General features: G+C 58.3%; 9 protein-coding genes across 9 annotated transcripts; 3 read left to right on the top strand and 6 right to left on the bottom strand.

The window, feature by feature from the left end:
- Nucleotides 1-40: 40 nt before the first annotated feature.
- On the top strand, nucleotides 41-5467 carry LTR77_005232 (uncharacterized protein; the record flags this gene model as incomplete). The annotated part of the gene is made up of 1 exon (XM_064802480.1): nucleotides 41-5467. The coding sequence occupies one exon, from the start codon at nucleotides 41-43 to the stop codon at nucleotides 5465-5467; it is 5427 nt and encodes a 1808-aa protein (XP_064659841.1).
- Nucleotides 5468-5659: 192 nt separating this feature from the next.
- On the bottom strand, nucleotides 5660-8387 carry LTR77_005231 (uncharacterized protein; the record flags this gene model as incomplete). The annotated part of the gene is made up of 2 exons (XM_064802479.1): nucleotides 5660-8071; nucleotides 8124-8387. 2 exons carry the CDS (start codon nucleotides 8385-8387, stop codon nucleotides 5660-5662), a joined length of 2676 nt encoding a protein of 891 aa, XP_064659840.1.
- A 242-nt stretch (nucleotides 8388-8629) lies between these two features.
- Nucleotides 8630-9289, top strand: CBC2 (nuclear cap binding complex subunit; the record flags this gene model as incomplete). Its single annotated transcript, XM_064802478.1, has 3 exons — nucleotides 8630-8698; nucleotides 8751-8835; nucleotides 8901-9289. The coding sequence occupies 3 exons, from the start codon at nucleotides 8630-8632 to the stop codon at nucleotides 9287-9289; spliced, it is 543 nt and encodes a 180-aa protein (XP_064659839.1).
- Nucleotides 9290-9665: 376 nt separating this feature from the next.
- SOD1 (Superoxide dismutase [Cu-Zn]) lies at nucleotides 9666-10665 on the bottom strand (the record flags this gene model as incomplete). The annotated part of the gene is made up of 3 exons (XM_064802477.1): nucleotides 9666-9937; nucleotides 9994-10173; nucleotides 10653-10665. The coding sequence occupies 3 exons, from the start codon at nucleotides 10663-10665 to the stop codon at nucleotides 9666-9668; spliced, it is 465 nt and encodes a 154-aa protein (XP_064659838.1).
- A 476-nt stretch (nucleotides 10666-11141) lies between these two features.
- TAL1 (sedoheptulose-7-phosphate:D-glyceraldehyde-3- phosphate transaldolase) lies at nucleotides 11142-12243 on the bottom strand (the record flags this gene model as incomplete). The annotated part of the gene is made up of 3 exons (XM_064802476.1): nucleotides 11142-11765; nucleotides 11827-12141; nucleotides 12205-12243. The coding sequence occupies 3 exons, from the start codon at nucleotides 12241-12243 to the stop codon at nucleotides 11142-11144; spliced, it is 978 nt and encodes a 325-aa protein (XP_064659837.1).
- Nucleotides 12244-13296: 1053 nt separating this feature from the next.
- Nucleotides 13297-14622, bottom strand: LTR77_005227 (uncharacterized protein; the record flags this gene model as incomplete). Its single annotated transcript, XM_064802475.1, has 1 exon — nucleotides 13297-14622. One exon carries the CDS (start codon nucleotides 14620-14622, stop codon nucleotides 13297-13299), a length of 1326 nt encoding a protein of 441 aa, XP_064659836.1.
- A 2464-nt stretch (nucleotides 14623-17086) lies between these two features.
- SNO1 (Senecionine N-oxygenase) lies at nucleotides 17087-17989 on the top strand (the record flags this gene model as incomplete). Its single annotated transcript, XM_064802474.1, has 2 exons — nucleotides 17087-17548; nucleotides 17576-17989. 2 exons carry the CDS (start codon nucleotides 17087-17089, stop codon nucleotides 17987-17989), a joined length of 876 nt encoding a protein of 291 aa, XP_064659835.1.
- A 650-nt stretch (nucleotides 17990-18639) lies between these two features.
- Nucleotides 18640-21053, bottom strand: LTR77_005225 (uncharacterized protein; the record flags this gene model as incomplete). Its single annotated transcript, XM_064802473.1, has 2 exons — nucleotides 18640-19979; nucleotides 20039-21053. 2 exons carry the CDS (start codon nucleotides 21051-21053, stop codon nucleotides 18640-18642), a joined length of 2355 nt encoding a protein of 784 aa, XP_064659834.1.
- Nucleotides 21054-21396: 343 nt separating this feature from the next.
- Nucleotides 21397-22105, bottom strand: LTR77_005224 (uncharacterized protein; the record flags this gene model as incomplete). Its single annotated transcript, XM_064802472.1, has 3 exons — nucleotides 21397-21628; nucleotides 21685-21797; nucleotides 21854-22105. The coding sequence occupies 3 exons, from the start codon at nucleotides 22103-22105 to the stop codon at nucleotides 21397-21399; spliced, it is 597 nt and encodes a 198-aa protein (XP_064659833.1).
- Nucleotides 22106-22200: the final 95 nt, after the last annotated feature.

The raw sequence follows: 22200 nt of genomic DNA, 5'->3' as shown, positions 1-22200 counted from the left end.
CGCCATCGCGGCCAACAATCTACCTATCACCTTCTGAACCATGGCCGACGATCCACCCACCATGGACCCTACCAACGACTACCCCCTCACCCGCCGCTCCACCCTCTCCTCCACTACCTCCGCCCCACCCCCCGAAACCTGCCGCATCTGCCGCTCCGAGCCCACCGCCACCGAACCGCTCTTCCACCCCTGCAAATGCAACGGCAGCATCCGCCACGTCCACCAAGAATGCCTGATGGAATGGCTCTCGCACTCGCGCAAAACGCACTGCGAACTGTGCAAAACGGCGTTCCGGTTCACGAAGCTCTATGACGCCGATATGCCTGCCACTTTACCGTGGGGAGTTTTTGTGCGGAGGGCGGGATGGCATGTCCTGCAAGGAGCGGGGAGGACGGGGAGAGGGGTGGTGGTGGCGGGGATGTGGTTGGGGGTCGTGCCGTGGGTGGTGAGGTGGGTTTGGCGGTGGTTGTTCTGGTTGGCGGATGCGGGGTGGGCGAAGGAGGGGTTTGTGGGGTGGATGGGGGAGAGGTTGGAAGAGGAGGGTGCGTACAACGGCACGAGCTATGTGGATAGAATGGGTCAGATGGTGGGGATGGTCACGCAGACTACAGAGCAGGACTCCGACTCCTTTCCCGCCCGCATCGCGCGTTCGATCTACTCCCTCGCCAGCCCTGCCGCTACTTCCAACGCCCACACGGACCTCTACGCCAACCCCACGACCAACTTCACCCAAACCCTCCCAACCACAGCTCCCTCCCTCCTAACCCCCTTCCCCCACCTCGCCCACCCCACCAGCTCCCCCCGCCTCAACGCCCTCCTCCTCGACATCTTCGAAGGCCAACTCATCACCTGCCTCATCATCACTGCCTTCATCCTCATCTTCCTGATCCGCGAGTGGGTCGTGCAACAACCGATCCTCATGAACCTGCGCGCCGAGGACGCGGGGGTGGACGAAGGGATGATGGAGGAGTGGCAGGTGCGGTTAAGGGAGACGCAGGAGAGGGTGAGGGCGCAGAGAGAGGCGCTTGAGGAGACGAGGGGAAGGTTGGAGAGGTTGGGGGAGGGGACGGGGTTCGTGGGGTGGGAGAGGCTGGGAGAGGTGATGGATGAGGGGACGGAGTATATGAGGATTGGTGAGGGGGAGGGCGGCGAGGTGGAGTACGCGCGGTTCGTCGCTGCTGCTAGGGAGTTTGTTGAGCAAGTCCGTGCTGCGAAGGCGCAGAGCGTGACTCCCGAAGAGATCACGCGGAAGCTGGCTGAGAAGCTGAGCGCATACGGCGTCGAAGAGCGGAGACGGTGGGAAGGTGTTTTGCTGGAGGAGTTTGCAAAACAGGCCGTTGCGCGACGGAAGAAAGAGTCTAGCAGCGCGGGAGGAGCTGACGCCATAGCGCAGACGGTGGACGAAAGTGATGAGTGGGTGGACATGGACGAGGACGACAGCGAAGCGAGCACTGCACCTCGAAGGCGGCCGCGACTGCCTGAACGGGACTTCATGGCGAGAGCGACGAGGGTGCAGCGGAGTCTTGTCGAGGCTGACGAGGAAACCGAAGACCAGGGACCTGCTATCGGACCGTCGCCCGCGAACGTGCCGCGCTTACTGGACGTGACCAGTATGCGTGACGAGGTCCGGCAGGAAATGCTCGCTGCGTTCATCTCGGACTCATTCCGCCTTCCCGACGGTGAAGCTGCGGTGCCAGCACCGCCATCTACAGCTCCGGCCCAGCAGCCGCCGGAGCGTACCGGCACGAACGACGGTGATGGCAATGAGAATGCCTCGTCGAAGCCCACTCGCGCCTTTGATCCGCTTCCCATTACAAACGCTGGCCCGGATGCGAAGGTCAATATTAAGATCAGCGGGACGGGGAGGTTGACTGCTGTGCCGGAACCGAGAGATGAGGAGGTCGTCGAGCGGGAGACGGAGGAGCTGGAGAAGCTTGAGAGGGAGATTGCGGAGGAGGATGGGGCTGTTGGGTCTTGGGAGGGTGCTGGGACCGACGCGGACTCTGCTGCTGCTGGTGCTGATTCTGCTACTGCCGCAGAAGGCGATGCAAACGCCAATCCAGCTGCTGACCAAGCCAACACAAACAACAACCCCTTCCACCCCGCCGGCCGCATGCCCCCCGAGCGCCGCAACAGCGAGAGCTTCGGCAACCGCGTCGCCAGCGTCTTCCGCGAAGAATTCGGCTTCGAAGACGCAGGACACGAGTTCGACGAGCTCAGAGTCGCGATCAATCAACCCTTGCCTCCCGAGCGGGACGAGGGCGAGCCGGGCGTTGACGCTGAGCCCGATGAAGTGCCTCGAAGAGTTGAAGTGAGAAATGTCGGTTTGGTAGGAAGGATCAGGGATTGGTTCTGGGGCGATATCCGCGCGCCCGCAGCTGCCGTCGCACAACTTGCTCCACGCGTGGAAGAAGAACGAAGACAACGAGAAGTAGACCTAGATGGTGATCAAGCAGAAGCGCCCTTTGTCCCCGTCCGCGACGGCGAACCCGCGCCTCACGCGCACGCTCCTCAACCTCCCGTACAACCTCACGCACACGCTGCTCCACCTCCAGCCCAACCCCACGCAGACCACGATCCGGAAGTCCTCGCCGCCGCACAAGCCGCCGGTCTCGACCCCGAAGCCATCGAAGACGCCGAAGACCTCGAAGGGATCTTCGAGCTGCTCGGCCTGCAGGGACCGATCATCGGGCTCTTCCAGACCTCGGCGTTTTGTCTTTTGCTGGTTTCGGCGACAGTGGGAGGGGCGGTCGTGGCGCCGTATATCTTCGGCAAAGTGGTGTTGAGTCTGGTGGGCAGTCCGGGGTACTTTTTGGTGCAGGTGCCGCTGAGGGCTGCGGGGGCGGGGGCGGATTTTGTGGTTGATGTGGGCGTTGTGGTGTTGAGTGGGTTGGGGATGGTGGTGCAGTGGGTTGTGAGGGCGTTGGGGGTGGGGGTCACGATGCCTGGGTTCAGTGCTGGTGTGGTGGAAAGACTTGCGGAGTTCTGGCTTGGTGCGTCGAAGAATGCTGGAGCGAGACTGCAGGGCTTGCTGTCCATCGAGCAAGGCCCTGAGGACGTGATGTGGAGCTGGGCCATCCTCGCCTGGAGCGTGCATTCCCATGCTTCACTCCGACAGATTGGGGACGAAGTTGATGCTATCCTCAGCTACATCAGCGCTGCCATCACCTGGACCGTCGAAACCATCTCCTCCGGCTCCGTCCTCACCGTCTGCACCCACACCCTCCGCAACTTCGCCCACATCCCCGACTTCCCCCATCACCTCCATACCACCAGCATCTACCTCCACACCACCACTGCTCCCCTCCTAACCTTTGTCAAAGACCTCTCCCACGGCTCATTAAACTTCTCCCCACCCAGCATCCCCTCTGACCCCACCCTCATCCACTGGACCCCGACCGACCGCTTCCTCGCCATCCTAACCGGCTATGCCACCCTCGCCGCCCTCGCCGCAATCTACGTCGCCCTCGACTCCCCCCTCACCCTCACCGAAGCCGGTCAACGCACCGAGAAAGCCGTCCGCGACGGCCTCCGACAGGCCGGGGGGGTGCTGAAAGTCATCCTCATCATCAGCATCGAGATGCTCGTTTTCCCCTTGTACTGCGGATTACTCCTGGACCTGGCATTCCTCCCTTTGTTCCCCGGAGCGAGCGTCGCGACGCGCTGGGCCTTTGCGGGAGCGAAACCATGGACGTTCTGCTTTGTGCATTGGTTCGTGGGGACGTGCTATATGTTCCACTTCGCGCTGTTCGTGGGCATGTGTCGCAAGATCCTGCGAAAGGGCGTGTTGTGGTTCGTCCGCGACCCGGACGATCCGACGTTCCATCCTGTAAGAGATGTGCTGGAACGGAACGTGGGCGTGCAGTTGAGGAAGATTGCCTTCTCCGCATTAGTCTACGGGGCTCTTGTGATCTTGTGTTTGGGCGGTGTGGTGTGGACGGTTACGCAGCTGGGGGAGGGAGTGTTCCCCGTGCGCTGGGGGGCTACGGAGCCGGTGTTGGAGTTTCCGTTCAATCTGTTTGTGTACAATTTCGTCACGCCGCTTGTGCTGCGGGTGATCAAGCCGACGGAGGCGGTGGGGGAGGTTTATGGGTGGTGGTTGCGCAGGTGTGCCAGAGGGCTACGATTGAGCCACTTTTTGTTCGGGCAGCGGAGGCGGGAAGAAGAGGGCGTCTCCCAGCACGAGAGCTGGAAGGAGATGTTCGAGACTCTCTCATCAATCTGGTGGAAGGCGGATGACGATGCACGACCCGAAGCGAAGAAATGGCAAGACCCTCGCTTCACCCCCAACGGCAAATTCGTCCTCACGCCCTGCAACGACCAGTACCGCCCCCCGAAACCCGGTGAAGCCTTCCTCCACGTCCACGACGACGACGTCTTCATCTCCGACCGCCACGGCCACAAAAACGACCATTTCGCCCGCATCTACGTGCCCCCGCTCTTTCGCGTGCGCGTGACGCTGTTTATGGTGTGTCTGTGGCTCTTCTCCGCCGGGCTGGGACTGTGCGCTACCATTCTTCCGCTGGTCATCGGACGCAGGATCCTTTCCGCCATGTTGCCGGACGCTGCACGAGCGAACGATCTCTACGCCTACTCCATCGGCGCCTACCTCCTCTCCTGCCTGCTCTTCACAGCTTTGAAAGGCCGGCGCGGCGCGGCTTTCGTCAAGACGAAAGCGCGATCCCTGAACGCCTGGGCGTGGATCTCGCGCGCGCAGCGCCTGGCGGCGAGAATCCTGCGATGTTGCTACGTCTACGGCTTCCTCGGCATCGTGATCCCGACGGTGTTCGCGCTGGTGCTGCAGTTCTACCTCATCCTGCCGCTGCAAACCTGGGCCGCTTCCGTCGCCTCCTCCTCCACTCCCAGCGCAGCCGGCGACGCCTCCACCGCGAACAACGCAACCTTGTCGCTCGCCCACTTCGCCAACCTCACCGCCTCGCCCACCGAGACCAACCCATCTTTGTCGCCCTCAACCTTCCACATCCTGCAATCCTACGCCCTCGGCCTCGTCTACGCCCGCATCGCTCTGCGCCTCATCTTCACGGCGCCGGCCTCCCGCGCCGCAGAAGCGTTCCGTCGCATCACAGCGCCGGGGTACTTCGACCCGGACGTCCGGCTCGCGACGCGGTTTGTGGTGTTGCCTGCTACGCTGTTCTCTTTGACTATCCTGCTGGTTCCGGCGGTGGGGGCGAAAGTAGCGTTTACGATAATCACTTCCCTTCGTCTCGACGGCGGCGTACTGGCAGAAGAAGGGAGTGAGGAGCGGGTGAAAATGTACCGCTACGCCTACCCGCTCGCCGCGTCAGCGGTGATGCTCGTGCTCGCGTGCGGGGAAGTGCTAAAGGCGACGCGGAGGTGGAGGGCGAGGATTCGGGATGAGGTGTATCTTGTGGGCGAGCGGTTGCATAATTTTGGGGAGAAGAGGCCGCCGGAGGGGACGGGGAGTGTGGTGCGCAGGGAGAGGTGAGGGGATCAGTCGCGAGTGGTGATTTTGAATTGTGGATTAGCGTTGTTAGAATAGAAAGAGGAAGAAGCGTTCGCTAGCGTGATGCCGGGCGGTTTGTACGTGCTACATATTCAAAGCGCGGGCCCAGCTTCAACTGCCTTAACGTTACAAGTTCAACCGCACTCGTCTTAAATCAGGTTGAGAGGGAGAATCTCACCCCCTCTCCAACCTCCTCAACCTCTCCTGCACCCCCTCAACCAACGCACTCTCCCGCTCCAACAACGCCATAACCTGCTGTAATTTCTGCCGTCTGTACTCCCCTCCCACCCCTGTCCCCGTCCCCGCACCACCACCATCACCTCCCCTCGCGTCCCCACTCCCCCCCTGCCCTCTCGCCTCGGTCGCCGAGGAAGCCTCGTCAGCCTCTCGAACAAGACGGGCCTGCATCTGCGTCACAGCCTCAACCCGTCCCGCCAGCGTGCTCCCTTTCCCCTCCTCGTCGCGATCGCCGTTAGCGACGACATCGCTTCCGTCACGAGAAGTAGGGTGAGGAGCGAAAAGACTCCCTTCCACCCTCGCGACTTCCTTCTCCCAGGCTCGCTCGCGCTCGCTTAGTCCTTGGCCGGCGAGACGGGACATCTTCTTGCGTATAGCGTCGGCGCGGGAGTTGAGTTGACGGGTTTTGTCTTGGGCGGTGAGGATGCGGAGTTCGATGCGCTCGGCGCCGTTGAGGGGATCGCGCTCTTCATCGTCGGCGTCTCGCTCATCGTTCTCGGAGGGAGGCTCGACTTCGTCGGCTCCAGTGACAGCGTCGACCCTTGCAGCGACTTCGGCAACTTTCCGCACTTGCTCGCGCAACTCCGCGCGCATGCGCTCGCAGCGGCGGAAGAGGTCGGCGGCTGCGATGCCGAGGCGGTGGGTCTCGTTGCTCAGAACGCGATGGGCGTCTGTCATGAGCTGGACGGTCGCTGGACTCACTTTCAGCGGCGCAGCTAGGCCTCCAGAGCCGAGGCGGGAGGAGTCTGTGGCGGATTTGATGAGTTGGGGTAAGGAGGAGAGGGTGTCGAAGTCTTGGGGTGGGCGGTAGGGGGCGCGGGGGCTTGGGGCGGCGAGAGGAGCGGAGGGGGAGTCCGGTTCGAAGGGGTTTTGGTTGGGTTGGAGGATGTCGAGGATGGCGGAGTAGGGGGTTTGGTTGGCGAGGGTGAGGAGGAAGAGGCCGCTGAGGGCGGGAGAGGAAAGAGAGATGGCTGTGTTGATGGCGCTGCTGTTGTTAGAATCCGAAGACGTCGGGATGTAGATTGGCTGGTCGACGAGGGTGTGTGTTGAGTCCAGCACGATGTCAAGTCGGAAGCCTGCGCCGCTGTCCGAGGGGCTGGACAATTCATCCTCGAGCATACCGACCCATGGTCCGAAATCTAGGCCGCTGACTCCAGTGGGATGGGTGACGAACAGCTGATATCGATCGACGGGCGAGATAGTGAAGGTCGGGAACCCGTTGTCTTCGTGGTCGTCGCCCTGTTGCGCGAGGTCGATGGTCTCGAAAAGCAGAAGCTCCCTGGCATCCTCGACTTCGTCCAGCGCATAGGCTCTTGAGCGTTTTGTGGGCAGCCATTCTGCCTCCACACCTTCAAGGTCCAGACAGACATGGATCTCGTTGGTGCTCGTTGCCAGACAGACAATTCCCACGCTCAGCCCTTCGTCTGCATCAACATCGTCCTCCCCATCGCCGGCATATAGTGCGTCGCTGTCCACCTTGGGCGCAATGACATGAATGTCCGTGATCTCTCCGAAGTCCGGCTCTGGCGCCAGCTGGAATGGTCCTTGCAGCTTTGGCACAGCACTCAGTCCAGTAGGTCGATTATAGACCTCCGCAGTCTCGCGCCAGCCTTCAAAGTGAGAAGGTATCAGCAGCGGATCCTGCGCATCGACATCCGCCAGCCACTTCCGCTGCTGCTCCACAACTCTTTTCTCGCCCTCTGAAATGTCCGCATCCCTCGTCGTCGCCCGCACCTTTTCCATCACACTCGTGCTCAGACTCGGCAGCATCGTCTCCGTAGCCCTCCACCTAGCAGGCAAAAGCGGGCACAGCGCATACACATCTCCCTCAGTCATGGCAACCCAGAGTGTCATGCTAGCCCAGCCATGCTCGTCAGGCAACCCCTGCCCACCAAAGCAAGCCGCTGCAACAACCATCTCGACATCATCCGGCGAGAAACCCTTGTTGGTGCCATACTTGCTCGTGCTGAAATCTGCTTGGTTCGAAGTCGCATTGGCCAGCTTCTTGAGATCGATGGCAACCGTCGGCTCGAAGAAAGTCGAGCGACTGGAGGTATCGAGCTCCCAGAGGCGAATGCACGCATCTTGAGTGACAGTGACGAGACATTCGCCGTTGGCTGCCAGGGGGTGCCAGAGCGCGCATACAAGCGGTGATTGCTCGAGAACGTGCGCTGTAGGGCCGAGCTGGAAGGCTCGGAGGCGGAGCGGTGAGTTATCCTCAGATTGTAGGGACGAGTAAGTCGGCAAGACGCAGATGTGTATCGTGTGCGAGGTGAGAACGGCCAGGTAGTCGCCAGCTGGGGAGAGGCAGAGTTGGGTGATTGGGCGGGCTACGGGTGTTTTAAGGATCTGAAGGCCTTGTTAGCATATCTCTACCTCCTTCCATATCCATACTGCCTACTTTGTACGTCTTCTCACCCTCCTCTTGCTCGTTCCCGCCGCGATACCTCCTGTCGGCCTCTTCACCAGCGACCTTCAAATCGCCCAAACCGCTCCAGCGCAGCTCATTGCCCACTGCAACAATAACCTCCGAGCCTCGATGCACAATCTTCCGCAGCGGTCCATCATATACGACGTCCTGAATCTGCCTTGATCTTGATTCTTCCTCAGCCTTGAACAATTTCGAGGACAGCCACGCTGGGTCGCGCGCTAGGATCTTGGGCATTCTTGGGAAGTCTTTGGTGTCACCGGAGCATAGTCGGTAGTTCCAAAAGTCGTCTTTCGTTCTGGTCCAGGAGCACAGGGAAGTAGAAATTGTGAAGTCAAACGCGCGAAGCAAACCTAGCAGCGCGTCAAGCTCCACCGGCTCATCCCCGGCTGAATTCTATACCATCCACATGCTTGAGCTTCAACTTCATACCCTCACGCAAATCACTCTTCACACAACTCTTCCACAGCGTCGACAACATGCCTAAAGTCCAGATCCAACACACAGTCGAGCGCCTCGACAAGCCATCCTCCTACGCGCTCAGCAAGGTACGGTTTGCCTGTTACCACCAAACACAGCAGTCAACTGACGACTCTATAGTACAAGAAACAGCGCCGCCGCGACGAACCCCCCGCCGACCCCGCGCGCCCACCCTCCCCCACCCCCGAAGACCGCCTCGCAAATGGTTCGTAGCATATCTCGCCCACCAAACCTTCAAAACAGGCCATACTAACACCCACCCTCCGGCAGCCTCCACCCTCTACATAGGCAACCTCTCCTTCTACACAACCGAAGACCAAATCCACGAACTCTTCTCCAAAACCGGCGCTTTGCGGCGAATCGTAATGGGGCTCGACCGCTTCACCAAAACCCCCTGCGGCTTCTGCTTCGTCGAGTACTACACGCCGCAAGAAGCCAGAGACGCACTGTCGTATATCTCCGGGACCAAGCTGGATGAGCGGATTATAAGGGCGGATATTGATGAGGGGTTTACGGAGGGGAGGCAGTATGGACGGGGGAAGAGCGGGGGGCAGGTGAGGGATGAGTATAGGGAAGAATTTGATCCAGGACGAGGCGGGTACGGGGGCAGGAGAGGAGGGGACGAAGGGTATGCTGGGGAGTTCAACGAGGGGTTGTGAGGACTACATTGGTTGTCAATGGACGGTGGTGGGCATGGAGAGCATAGCGAGGCGTTACTGGCGAATGAGGGAGATTGCTGAGGCTCCAAGAGCTTCAGAAGGCTGCTTGACTGCTTGAGGCACGAGGGCTGCAAGAGGATAAGATGTCTTCTGCTCGAAGTTTGAGAAGACACATGTGCTCCTATGAGATCAACTGTGCAGGGGAAGAACCGACGAGAGCGTGAGATTTGAGACAGTCAAGTACCTTCCACACGTCATCCCATTCATCTTCTGCTCATTCTACGTTATACATGTTGCTTTTACGCATTTCATCCACCAGCACTGCTTTCATTATCTCCCCTCCCCTTCCTTCAGGTTCGTGGTACGAGAGAAACGCTTACTGCGCAATCCCAATAACCCCACACGCAGGCCTGGCCCCGGCATTCCCCGTCTTCTTGCTCTCCTCATTCCCGCCCTGGCCCAAGTCGTCCGTACCGGCGTGCACGACGATAGTCCGGCCCAACACGCTCTCCGGCCCGATGAGCTTGATGAACTTGTCGCTGACGGAGCTCTTGGCGTTGCCCTGCCCGTCCGTCTCGAAGTTGCCTAGGTCACCGACGTGGCGGTTGGAGTCCGAAGGGGCGCCGTGTTCTTTGCTGTGGGGGTTGACTGGGCATCACCCTATCAGTACAACGAAGGGAGGAGAAGGACGGATGAAAACATACAGTGCGGCCCCGCGCTGGTGCAGCCGTTGGTGTTGTCGCCAAAGGCGTGGACGTGCATGCCGCGCTTGGCGTTGGCATCGTGGCCGCTGATGTCCCAGGAGACGGTGGTGTCAGCGCCCTCGGAGGCCTGCTCGAAGGTGACGGTGCCCTTGATGTTGGAGTCTCCGCGGAGGACGGCAACTAAAAGAATATCAAGTCAGCAAGATTTCCTCGGCAGTATTCTCGGTAGTGTAAGAGAGGCTGTGGTAGCGCAAGCGAAGCGACCCGTGGATATGGAGGAAGCTGAGCCCATGGAAGAAGCTCTACCACGACCATGGAAGCACAAGTGCCATGACAGTGGTACCTCTCCGGCTCAAGACCACGTGCAGAGCCCCCACCCACCAGGCACGGCGTGGCCGCCAGAGCCATGGATGAGATGAGACTCGAGTCAGTGAGCTCAGGACCGGACGGCAGTGAACTCAAGGTGGTAGTGGTTGCTCTGCACGTGGTCCCTCAAGCCATTGCTGGCGCCAGTGCCACTGCTGAGGACCTTGATGACCACCATAATGGCCCTCGTACTCGCTCAAAAGTGCTCATAACTCTCCACCTCCACCCTCTCATTGGCTTTTGACTTCTTCCTCGAACAACAAGAGTGAAAGCGTAAATGTGGAAAGACGTACCTGCTTTGACCATTGTGGCGGTATTTCTGTTCTTCTTCTTTTGTTCTTTAAATGTAATTCCTTTCCTTTGTCTTGATGGCTGGGAAGTGAGGTGTTGGAATGAAGAGTTTGAACACAAAGAAAGCTGTAAGACGAGACGTTGACGTCTGTTGCTGTGAGGGAAGGAGGGGCAAGTGGGGGCCTATGACGAAGTTCCACTGGGAAGCTGCGGATGCGCAAGGACGACGACAGGGCTCCGTCAACGTTATATCATGCCGTGACTTCAGCTATAGCAACATGAAGATCCGGTATCAGACGGTAGTTGGGTGGAGAGGAATGATGGTGAAGACGAGTGGAACGAAAGCACTTTGGTTGTTATAGCCATGGAGACCTCATTACTCTGACAACCCATCTAGCATTCTGAGTCCATCCCATCCATCGTATCCTCATATGCCTTCATCACATGCCCGTTCTTCCACATCACCACCCCATCCTTCATTCACAATCCATTCAAGCCTTCTCAATCTTCTCCCGCAAAATCCCCTTCAGCGTCACCGCATCGGCAGCAAACTTACTAATCCCCTCGCTCAACTTATGCACCGCCATCGTGTCCTCGTTGAAGTCAAACCGGAACAACGCCTCATCGTTCAAATAGCTCTTCCGCTCCACATCCAGGCTTTGCGCGCCCTCACTCTTCAACTTCGCCGGCACCTCCTCGGTCGAATTGTACAGCTGCTCCAAGAGATTCGGCGCAATGGTCAAGTAATCGCACCCGGCCAACTCGGTGATTTCGCCGACGTTGCGGAAGCTGGCGCCCATGACAATCGTCTTGTACCCGAACTTCTTGTAGTAGTTGAAGATGCTCTGTACGGACTTGACGCCCGGGTCCTCCTCCTTGGCGTAGTCCTTCTTCGTGTTGGCCTTGTACCAGTCGAGGATGCGGCCGACGAAGGGGGAGATGAGGAAGGCGCCGGCTTCGGCGGCCGCCACGGCTTGCGTCAGCGAGAACATGAGCGTGAGGTTGCAGTTGATGCCGTGCTTGGATTGGAGCGTGTGCGCGGCCTTGATGCCCTCCCAGGTCGAGGCGAGCTTGATCAGGACGCGGGACTTGTCGATGCCCATTTCTTTGTAGAGCTGTGGTTCACCTCGTCAGCACATCCATGCTTTTCCTGTATGATGGATGGGGCATACTCACATCAATAATATGCAACGCCTTCTCAATACTCGCCTTCTCATCAAAGCTAAACCTGGCATCCACCTCCGTGCTCACCTTCCCGGGCACAATCTTCAAAATCTCACTGCCAAACTGCACAAGCAAGTTGTCGAGGGTAGCGTCGACCTGCTCGTCGATGTTCTTGCCATGCTGCTTGCCGTAGGAGCACGCGTTGTCGATGAGCTTGCTGTACTCGGGCTTCTTGGACGCGAGCAGGATGAGCGAGGGGTTGGTCGTGGCGTCTTGCGGCTTGTACTTGTCGATGGTGGCGAAGTCGCCGGAGTCGCAGACGACGACCTAGTGGTACCCCGTAGTGTTAGCATGTGCGGGAGGTGTGAAGGGGTGGTGTGAGGGACTCACGGTGCCAGTGGACTTCAGTTGGTCGAGGGAGGAGCTCATGTTTGCGGTTTATGCTGTTTCAACGGTGTGTCCAGTTCAATGCTTCTTCAAGTAGTTGTTATAGTCCTTCTTCGTCAAAACCAAGAGTCACAATCGAAAGCTATCGTATCGTTGAGACGCTTCAAGACTTCAGGCAAAATCTCTCTCGAAGCTGGAACGTGATGGAAACAGCTTTTTTGGCGGGACACGGCGGGGCAAGCTGCGACCCTTTGATACGTCCTTCGCCACGCACGTGCAAGCACTCTTCTTCGCTTTCGCCGTGGGGGAAGAGGTGCTGTCTAATGCTCAGCTAAGGCCTTACGTTTGACGAAGAGCTGACTGTGAAGGGCTCAAAGCATCGAGTGGTGCTTGGTAGTTATGGTCTGCTGCCATTGCGACTCCATTGACTCCATTGCCAGCCCTTCGCATTCTCGTGAACGACCGGATGAGCTCGCCGGAAGAAGCGACCCGATACCGGCAGCAACATCGTGACTCGAAAACCGTTGGGAGCGCGATATATTGTTCTTGGTAGAATTGCGCCAATTGGCGTATCTATCTACAGTACAGCCTATACACAACCGTGCTCCTAATGAGCACGAGGTCCAAACATTAGTCTAGTAGAGCAGCGCGAGATGCTGTGGTAAGGTAGTAGTCATCAGTTCGTGTCCCTTCCCAAGGTGACATCCCAATAGCTCCCAATTAGATCCAATTCCCTTCCTTCAGATCCCATTCCTCTATCCCAAAAGTCCTCCATCCTTCGTCCTTCCTTCCTCGCCTGAGCTCAAGGCTCGGCTTGATGTAGGCCAGATATGTGCCGGTACGTCGCGGAGCAAGTTCTGTTGACCCCAGCATGTGCATTGAGGTCTCACACTGCATATGCGGTAGTGCTCGGTGGCCGAAAGCAGGTCGGTGCTGCTTGTTGTATAGCTGCGTAGGCAGCATGGTAGTCTGGCTGGCATCTTGTGCTGTGTTCTCGCGGTAGTTGCAGATTGCCTCCTACTGCGACGAACTCTTGGTCGTCTTTGACCCGCAGTTCTGACTGATAATTCTCTTCCTCCTGTTCCTTGATCCTCCTCACATCAGGCAAAGTGGCACCTCCCGCGCATACAAATAAGGATTCTCATTCACATTTGGCACATCCCTCACATGCACCAACGGACTCGTCAACAACCGCTCCCCCGTCCGCATATACGGCGGCGGCTCCGACACAACCCGCTGATGCAGCACCTTCGCGGGCGCCAGCGTCTGCCGGATCGGCGTATTCGCCAAAATATCCGCCTCCAAATCCAGCGACTTGAAAGCCGGGAACGCCAGCCCTTGCAGATCCCCTTGCATCGCGACGGAGATCATAAAGTTCTCCTCAAAGCCCTGGATCTTCATCTTCACGTCATGCACGGGCTTGCCGTGCAGGTGCACGCTGACGTCTTCCACCGCCTCGCCCCAGCTGCCGTGCGTGGAGCAGCGGGCGGGGGTACCGGGGCGCGGGGAGCGGACGTTGAAGAATTCGAGCTGTTTGAGCCAGGGTGCGAGGAGGGCTTCGCCGGAGAGCTTGATGTAGGCTTCCTTGTAGCAGAAGTAAGTGTAGAAGCGGCGGAGCTTGGCGTCCAGGATCATGTCCGAGTTGAAGCAGTGTTCGTGGCCTTGCGGGGTGGTGAGCGCGATCTCCTTGTTGCGGCAGATGCAGCGGTCGTGGCGCCCAATGTCCTCGCGGTGCAGAGTGGTGCCGTCGAGGAGGGTGATGTAGTCGACGTCGTACTTCATGGTCCAGCGCTCCTCGTCGGAGAAGAGGGAGTCGTAGATGTCGACCCAGCCGTCCAGGCCCTCGGAGTCGATGGTACGGTAGTCGTCGCGCTCGTTGACGCAGACGATGTCGACGGCGCAGGTGACGTCGTCCGTGTTGGTCGTAGGCGAGATCATGCCGTAGACCATGCCGGAAGGCGTGAACTCGTGGTTCTCGCGGCCGTTGTAGCCGACCAGCACCACCAAACCACCCTGGTGCGAGACGTTGAAGTCGATGCCGGCGATCGGTCGTCCGACAGCGTCCACCGCACACGGCTTGCCATGCTTCGCGTGCCCCTTCCGTGCTATCCGCACATCCCTCCACTTCATACCCAGCGTCTGGCTGATGAACGCCCGCTTAATCAACGCGGACCCCAAGCTCATCCTCGCATCCGCCACAAACATCTTCTGCCGGATGGCATTCTGCTCCTGGATCGTGATCAACGACATTGCCTCCGCCGCGCCTTTCGCCGTCAAGATGTTGTCCCCCGGCCATAGCTTCCTCGTGTCCAGCATCCAGCACGTCACCTCGCCCTGCGTAGGAGAGTGGGCGGGCGTCGGGTATCCATTGTTGATTTCCGTCACATTCGTGATCATCGAGAGCAGCGGTTTGATCGCCATGGTGAAGTCCGTCTCATCGCACGCTGCCTGTTATCCGTACTTCCAGATGTGTAGGTCGGCGATGGTGACACAGTCAATCAGTCAGTCAGTAACGACAGTGGCCAAGCGGGAAAGGGAGGAGACAGATGCGCCAATATGTATCGGCAGCGCCCACCCGCCCGTGCGCCAGGATAGGTGGTTGGTAGCGTGAAGACCGGAGTCAGTGACTATTGGAATTGCAGGTGATGCTATCTTCGTCCCGTCCAAGCCCAGTCCGCCCCGAGCTAGGCGAACGCTAAATCGATGCATTCTCCGAAGAGCTTGTTTCCTGCCTGCAAGGCCCCTGCTCGACACCATTCGACTCTTCCCGAGGCTCTCATTTGGGATAGGGTGTTTGATGTCGCGATGCCTTCTAATCAATTCACAACCGGTGGGATACGGGCGCGACGTCTCGACCGCGACTCCCAAACAACCCACCTCCCTGCTCCCAACAACCTCAAGCACGTTCCTCACAATCTGTACAGTATCGTGCGGCGGAGATCTTGCACATGCACGTACTATTTCTGGTAATCAAGCAAGATGCGAGGCAGTGGGACCCTCCCTGCCCTGCCGAGGAGGTGCCAGGCAAGGCTCCTCTTCGAGGTAGGCGGGAAGAATGCAAAATGCCACTGGAGTTTCGTAAAAAGAGTTCTCCGATGCCACCGCTTCTCCGCCTTTGCGTCACAATCTGCCTATCACCATCAGAGCCCGTCCAATAGCTCGTGCAGCGCGGATCCCTCTCTCTCTCACGAACTCGTATCTTGGTCTTGCCGTAAGCCAGCGAAGCAAATCTATCTTGCCAGCAAGAATACGAGTGTAGACAACGTAGACGACCCGTGGGTGTGTGTGTGTGCAACGTATTCGTCGGCACGCAGGTGCGTGTCCACGGCATTCCAAGTTTGGTTGCGTCGCGTGCCTTGAACGCCGACGAGATCTCAACCACGGACAAGGCGTGGAATAGAAAGGGATCCAGCGCAGCCCATACCAGAGTTGGCACTTTCACGTGTCAAGCTGTGACCCAAAGCGAAGGACGCAAGAGCCGCAATCGCCAAAAGGAGCGTCAGCTGCAATTTCCACCGTCTGACTCCCGGACCCCAAAGCACCGCCTGTGCTTCGCCGAGCGGCTGCGAGGTTGCGAGGCTGCTCAAGGCAAACACGAGGGGGCCAAGCAGTGGTAATACAACAACAACAACAACAACGCCGAACACCGCCCTGTGTTATCTCTCCACCCCGCTCGGTCATTTATACGACGCGATAAGAGGGCTGTACAGAGTAGATTGCCTGATCACGAATTGATAAGCCAACTCGTTTGACTTGCTTGGCCCGGCGGCGATGCTACCGTAACAGTCTCAGCACCCTCTCGTGTCTGGTCTTGAGTGGTGGACAGCAGATAAACAGGAAATAAGAAGTCTGCCGTCTCAACCACTGGTTCACCTGCCCTTGGCGCCTGCTGATGAGCAAGAGGGGTACCCGAGAGAACCATCATCAGTCGTACACCGGTACCGGTACGTTCCCTCTTTCTCCAGTGGCAGTGAAAACCTTTCTTGCCTACTCCAGTACACAAGTACCTGTTACTTCCCCCAAAGGCGTAAAACAAGACTCTCGGGCTTGCAGTCAGCACTCACCAAGCCCGCTGCAGGTCCAGCAAGCCTGCCGTGCCTGCATACATTGCATGCCCGGGAGCGTCATGCACCAGCTCTCTATGACGCTATTCGTACCTCTGTACCACTGAACCCATTGCAGCAGGCACAGTTTCCGTGGAGGAGGTAAGTTCGGCGTGAGCGCCGCCTGTAGAACGACCGGACCGTGCTGTTCAACCATGGATTCCTTTTCGACGTCGCGGAAAACGTGGTGAACGACCGGCTCGCTGGGCTTCCGAGTCGATGGGATGAGTCAAGCATCACGTCAACGTTGGACTCACAAGCTGGAGTAGATCGGATCGTTGCATGGTGGGTGGGAGTGGAGACTGGGGGACCTGCCTGGTTTTTCAACGAAAACATCCGGTTCGCAGACTCCAGAGCAAGGTTCTTGCTGTCTGTCTGCTGCCCGTTGACATGCAGGCGACCTTATCGCAGAATTGTCCGAGGCCTCGATAAGCGGGCTGCATTTGTGGGTGTGCACAGTAATCTGGATCATCCTTACATCGACGTGCTGTGTGTGCCGCTTTCGATGATGATGATGCCGAAGACGAGATCTTCACCTCCACTTGCCGGAGACGGTGTTTGACAGCTGGGATCGGCAGCGTTTCTCCAGCTTCTCATCAGCTCCAGAGTGACGGGCGGGCAGGCGAGTGCAAAAGTCAATCAATCTTGGCTGGGGAATCCAATCGAAGTGGAGTGAACCTCTGACTCCGACGATCCCGAGTGAAAGTTTCTGCTGCCGTTTTTGGGGGAGGTCCCACTGTGTCTTTGGTTCCCTCCAGCCCCGGCCCCACCAATAAATGCACATGCACGCGAGCGATACCGATGAAGCGGTGATGACAGAAACACGGCAGGCGAACGACGGGAACGCGGTGACGATCGGCGTGCTGGCGCTGCAAGGCGCTTTTGTCGAGCACATTACCTTGCTGCAGAAGGCGGCTGAGGAACTACGGCTGGACCACCAGCAAAGCAATGGTGTGCCAAATGGAAGCAGCAGTAGTGGCCATACACCACCCCCCCTCACCATCATCTCCGTCCGCACCCCCCTAGACCTCTCCCGGTGCTCCGCCCTAGTCATCCCCGGCGGTGAATCAACCGCCATCGCCCTCATCGCCGCCCGCACAAACCTGCTCCAACCGCTCCGCGAGTTCGTGAAAGTCCAGCGGAAACCCGTCTGGGGCACTTGCGCCGGTCTCATCCTCCTGGCAGAAGTAGCGGACCGCACGAAATCGACGGGACAGGAGTTGATCGGGGGGCTGGATGTGAGGGTAAGGCGCAATTATTTCGGGAGGCAGGTTGAGAGTTTTGAGGCGGAGCTGGAGTTGCCGTTCTTGCATCAGGGGGCTGGGGATGGGGAGAGGAGGGCTTTTCATTCCGTCTTCATCCGCGCGCCGGTGGTGGAGGAGGTGCTGCCCGCCAACTCTTCCATCGACGAGTCCGCCGAGGGTGCCTCAGTAACAGCCCCAGCGCTGAAGGCGACGAAAGCGGACGTGGAAATCCTCGCTCGTCTGCCTGGCCGAGCGAAGGCGCTGAAGGATCGCGTGACGACGGCGGAGGAGCTGGGGGAGGAAGGAGATATTGTGGCGGTGCGGCAGGGGAATGTGTTCGCGACGGCTTTTCATCCGGAACTCACGGGGGATGGGCGGATTCATCGGTGGTGGTTGGGCGAGGTGTTGGGGGCTGTGGATAGGGTTGGGGAGGGTAGATGAGGTAGACGCGTGAAGGAAGTATGGCGCAAATGACGGCGGGTGAACTGGGCATGGCGACTGCTTGCGCACTACCGGCGATGCTGGGACGACAAGCCGACCGGTGTACCGGAGACTCGTCGCAAGTCACGCAAGAAATTTTGGTCCATGCGTACACGACCATACGTACACAGACATACGTACACGGACATGCGTACAATAACCCCAACCTTAAACGCGAGCGAAACACGGACGCCACGCTGCCACATGTCAGGAGGGGATCCAAAACGCAACAAGCAACCCAGCTCACGTCGTGTCAACGTACGCGCTGACGACGCCGAGGAGTATCAGATGGACCGGACCAGGACGGCAAAGCGACTCAATCTACACCTCACCTGCTGAAACGAGATATAAGACATCCGTATTGAAGTCGCGAAGCCTTTTCAATGGCTGCAGGACACGAATGCGAACGGCGAAGAGCTCTCGAGCAGTCTCAGTCACGCTGTGAAAGCCAATGAAGTCAAATCTAGAACAGCTGAATTGAGTAGGGTATATCCGTCATCCATGCCGTCCCATTTCTTCCCTTCTCCACCATGCATGATGTAAGTAAGAACGAGCCAACCCAACCCATCCCTTCCCTTCCTCCCTTCCACATCCCCCCGCCCAGGCCATCCCTACCACGTCCCCCCACCACCCCCACCCCTCCCCGTCATCCCCAGCCCAATACTCGGCGGCACCGCACTCGGCTCCCGCATCAAAGTATCCCAGAACGTCCAGTCGATACTCCCCGTGTTCGGATCGACGACTTGGTTGAAGTCGAAGTCAAACGAATTCGTCATTGGAGCGTTCGTGTCGCCGAACGTGAACCCCGTGGATGGGTTTAAGGGGTCGGTGATGCTGGAGTTGGAGTTGGAGTTGGACACAGCGGTGAGGGGGCCAGGAGGTGGAGGAAGGTCTTCAGAGGAGTCGCCGGGGTTGAAGGGGTTGTATTGGTAGTGTCCTTGGGCTTGGGTTTGGGTGGGGTATTGGTATTGGCTTTCTGGCGTCGGATTGCTGGAATTACTCGCGTGAGTATCGCGCCGGTGTGGACGAAGACGAATAGTTGTGATGTATGCCGGCTCTGGCAACGGTGCCCGCCCCGTCTGCTGCCGAAACGCTTGCGTGGCATCCCAAGCCTTCAACGTCAGCCTCCCGACCGCGAGATGCAGACTTCGCTTCTGCTCCGCCAGATCCGTGTGATTGCCGTACGTCGTCTCGATTCTCGTCCAGATGGTTTCGTCGTCTTTGTATCTTGCAGGGTCTTTGCGCAGTTCGTTAAGGATCCACGCGAGGGCTTCAGACTGGAAGAAGGCTTTGATGTGCCAGTGGAAGCGCTTGAGGTGCGGGTTGCTGTTGGCCGAGATGTGATAGTCGAGGATTTTGTTCGCGATCGACCAGATCTCTCGTCTCTCGGAGTCGGGTAGGTCTTGCGAGGCTTTTGCGCGCGGGAGGCGGACACGCAAGCGTCCGCCGTTGATGCCGGAGCGCGCCATGGCCATTGTGAGCAGGTGGATGGGGTTGGCGAAGTCGCAGTAGCGGAGGTATTTCGTTTCCATGGCGTCTTCGAGGCGGGTGAGGGAGTCGTCTTTGAGTTTGAAATCGCCCTGTTCGCCGCCGAAGACGATGCCTTTGGCGGTGTCTTCGGTGGCGCCTTTCTCCGTGAAAGCGGTGCGAACAATCTTCGCCATCTCGGTGCGGGCGAGGCAGAAGATCATGTCGGTGGCTCCGGTGTGCGGCTCTGGTTGGTGCGTCATCTCAGGCCAGATGTCGGTGTCGTTGAGGTTCAGGGGTGGCTCCGTGGTCCATGAGTCGAGGGTGATGCAGATGCCTGTGCCGGACAGCTGGCCGGCCAAACCGTCGAGAGGCAGCAGTTGCCAGAAGATGCGGCGACGCATTTGGGTGTCGAAAGGTCCGAGACCCAGCTCGTTGCCATCGCGGTGTAGGCCTATCCGCTGAGCCATCCGGACTGCGACGCCTGTTCGATAATCTCATCAGCATATATTCGGCCATTGAACAGCACAATCGCATGCATACCCGTCAGAATCCAAAACGCCTGCGGATCGTAAAAGCTCCTCACAGCCAGCAAAAACAACTCAAACGCTTGAATGACCGCAAGATTGGTCGACTTCAAGAACTGCGCATTCACCAGCGCCTGCCGCAGCGCCGCCTCATACCTGGCCAGGAGACTCGCCCTGCTCTCACCAAAGACCTGCCTGCAATCATCCTCCTCCATCGTGATAACAGCGAAGTGGTATATCGCAAACATCAACGCCTCTGTAGCCTTGGGTATGCGACTTGGCTGCGCAGCAGCCCGTTGCAGGATCTTCTGCATGGTCGGGACATGCACGGCCTTGACGACGGGATCCGCGTTGTCGACGTATGTCTTCCAAAGTCTCATGGCAGTCTCGTAGGTGGGATGGTAGTTGAGCAGACTGACGCTAGTCCCTGGAGAGAGAAAGGCCAGGGAGAGAGGGTCCGGCGCTTGTATTTGCTGGAAGGAACTAGGTTGCGGTTCTTCATCGCCCTCGTCGTCCTCGTCAGAAGAAGGCTCGAGGTCGTCACCCAGGGTCTTGAACACACTGCTCCCGATGTAGCGAGCTTTGTCTTCCTTGCCGATAAGCTTGCCAGGCTTGCTGTTAATGGGCAGCGTCGTCGATGTTGCGTTGGTCACCAGGAAGGGCCATTGCGGTTCACCAGCATCGGAACTCTTCTGGCCTTCTGCCCCTGGCAAAAGACCGTTCGCTTTGAGGATTTTCTCATACTGCTCCAGCCGTTCGTGGACGTCGTCAACTGGCTTTCTTTTGCGTTTGCGCGGTGCGGGTTCCTGGTATGTGCAATCCAGTCGCGCCTTGCGGCAAGTCGAGCATATGGGAATGGCCTTGTCACACTTGACTTTCCTTCTGGCGCAAGTGAGACATGTATATAGCATGCAAGCTTCCTCTCCATTCTTGGCAGGCTCCTTGGCTGAGGAGTCGTCGTCGTTGGTGGCCTGGTCCTTCTTTGGTGCGATGGCGATTGGTCTTTGCTCCATCATTGACAGCATGGACATTACGGACATGCTGAAATTGGCATTTATGACGAGTCATAACAGCCTCGCCACGCTATTGCATCTTTGTGAGTCAACCACCTGGCAGGAACAAAGTCGACGACGGCAACCTGCAGCTGAAGCGGGTTAGATGTTGCAGGGGTGTGAATCCTTCAGGTCATCTAGAGGCAAAGCCTGGTATCGGGATCTAAGATTCGCCTGGCATGCCTTATACTACGCACGTGTTTGGTCCCATACCACATGTACCTGGCGATGAAAACAATGAACGGCTTTGCAACTGTATACATTGTTGATAGTCGTCCAGATCATCCGTGGCCTCATCAAGCCCCGGGCATAACACTCCCATTCAATACGGCCTACTCGAATTGCCCGTAAAATCCCCCTTCTGCGTCGTAAAATCCGACACCTCCCCCAAATTGCTAATCCTCCCCAGCAAAAACTCAAGATGTCTGTATCCCGCTCCGGGCACGTACTGCGGGATCTCGTGCCCGGCGTGGTTGACATCGCACCACGTGAGACCGCGCTCGGTATGCCATGTACCCAGATAGCCAGAGCCGGCAGTGTTCTTTTCCACGGGACTGGGAGGGGTTAGCGCGGTCATTCAGCGAAACGACTGGAGGGGGCGATTGCTTACACAGGGAATGGCTGAGTCAGAATAGCCTCCAGCCCTTCGAGAAGCCCGGGGTGGTACGGCACGTAAAATGGGGAGGACGGCTTCTCTTGGAAACCTTGCATGCCGTTCCAGGTCTACAATCTATGTCAGCGACAGCTCGACTACTTTCAGGGCTGATGATGGGACGTACCATATTCTGGATAGTGACCAGCGAGCCATTGCTCAGCAAAAGGAAATCCAGCGCTCCTCCGCCGATGAGGACGTTGTTCGTCATCTCAATGACATGAGGGAGTGGTCCGAGAGCGCTGGGTACGCTTGCGGAGAGGTCATAGGAGTGCTCGCCGCAGATCTGGTAGTTGGTCTGGTGATTGTCAACAGAAGCTCGAATGATGAAGTTCTTGCGCGGAACGTACAGTAGGAGCGTGGATGGCGGACTGCACATCGCTGCGGTTGAAGTAGTTGTTAGGTCCCCAGCCTGGCAACCGTCAGCTTGTCCGCTCCACATGATACACACAGGCTTGTGAACACTGACCTAAA

The sequence above is a fragment of the Saxophila tyrrhenica genome (genome assembly GCF_035928015.1).
Source record: "Saxophila tyrrhenica strain CCFEE 5935 chromosome Unknown scaffold_7, whole genome shotgun sequence".
NCBI lineage: Eukaryota > Fungi > Ascomycota > Dothideomycetes > Mycosphaerellales > Extremaceae > Saxophila > Saxophila tyrrhenica.
The sequence above is the reverse complement of the archived record's forward strand: the minus strand, read 5'-3'. Positions and strand labels throughout refer to the sequence as shown.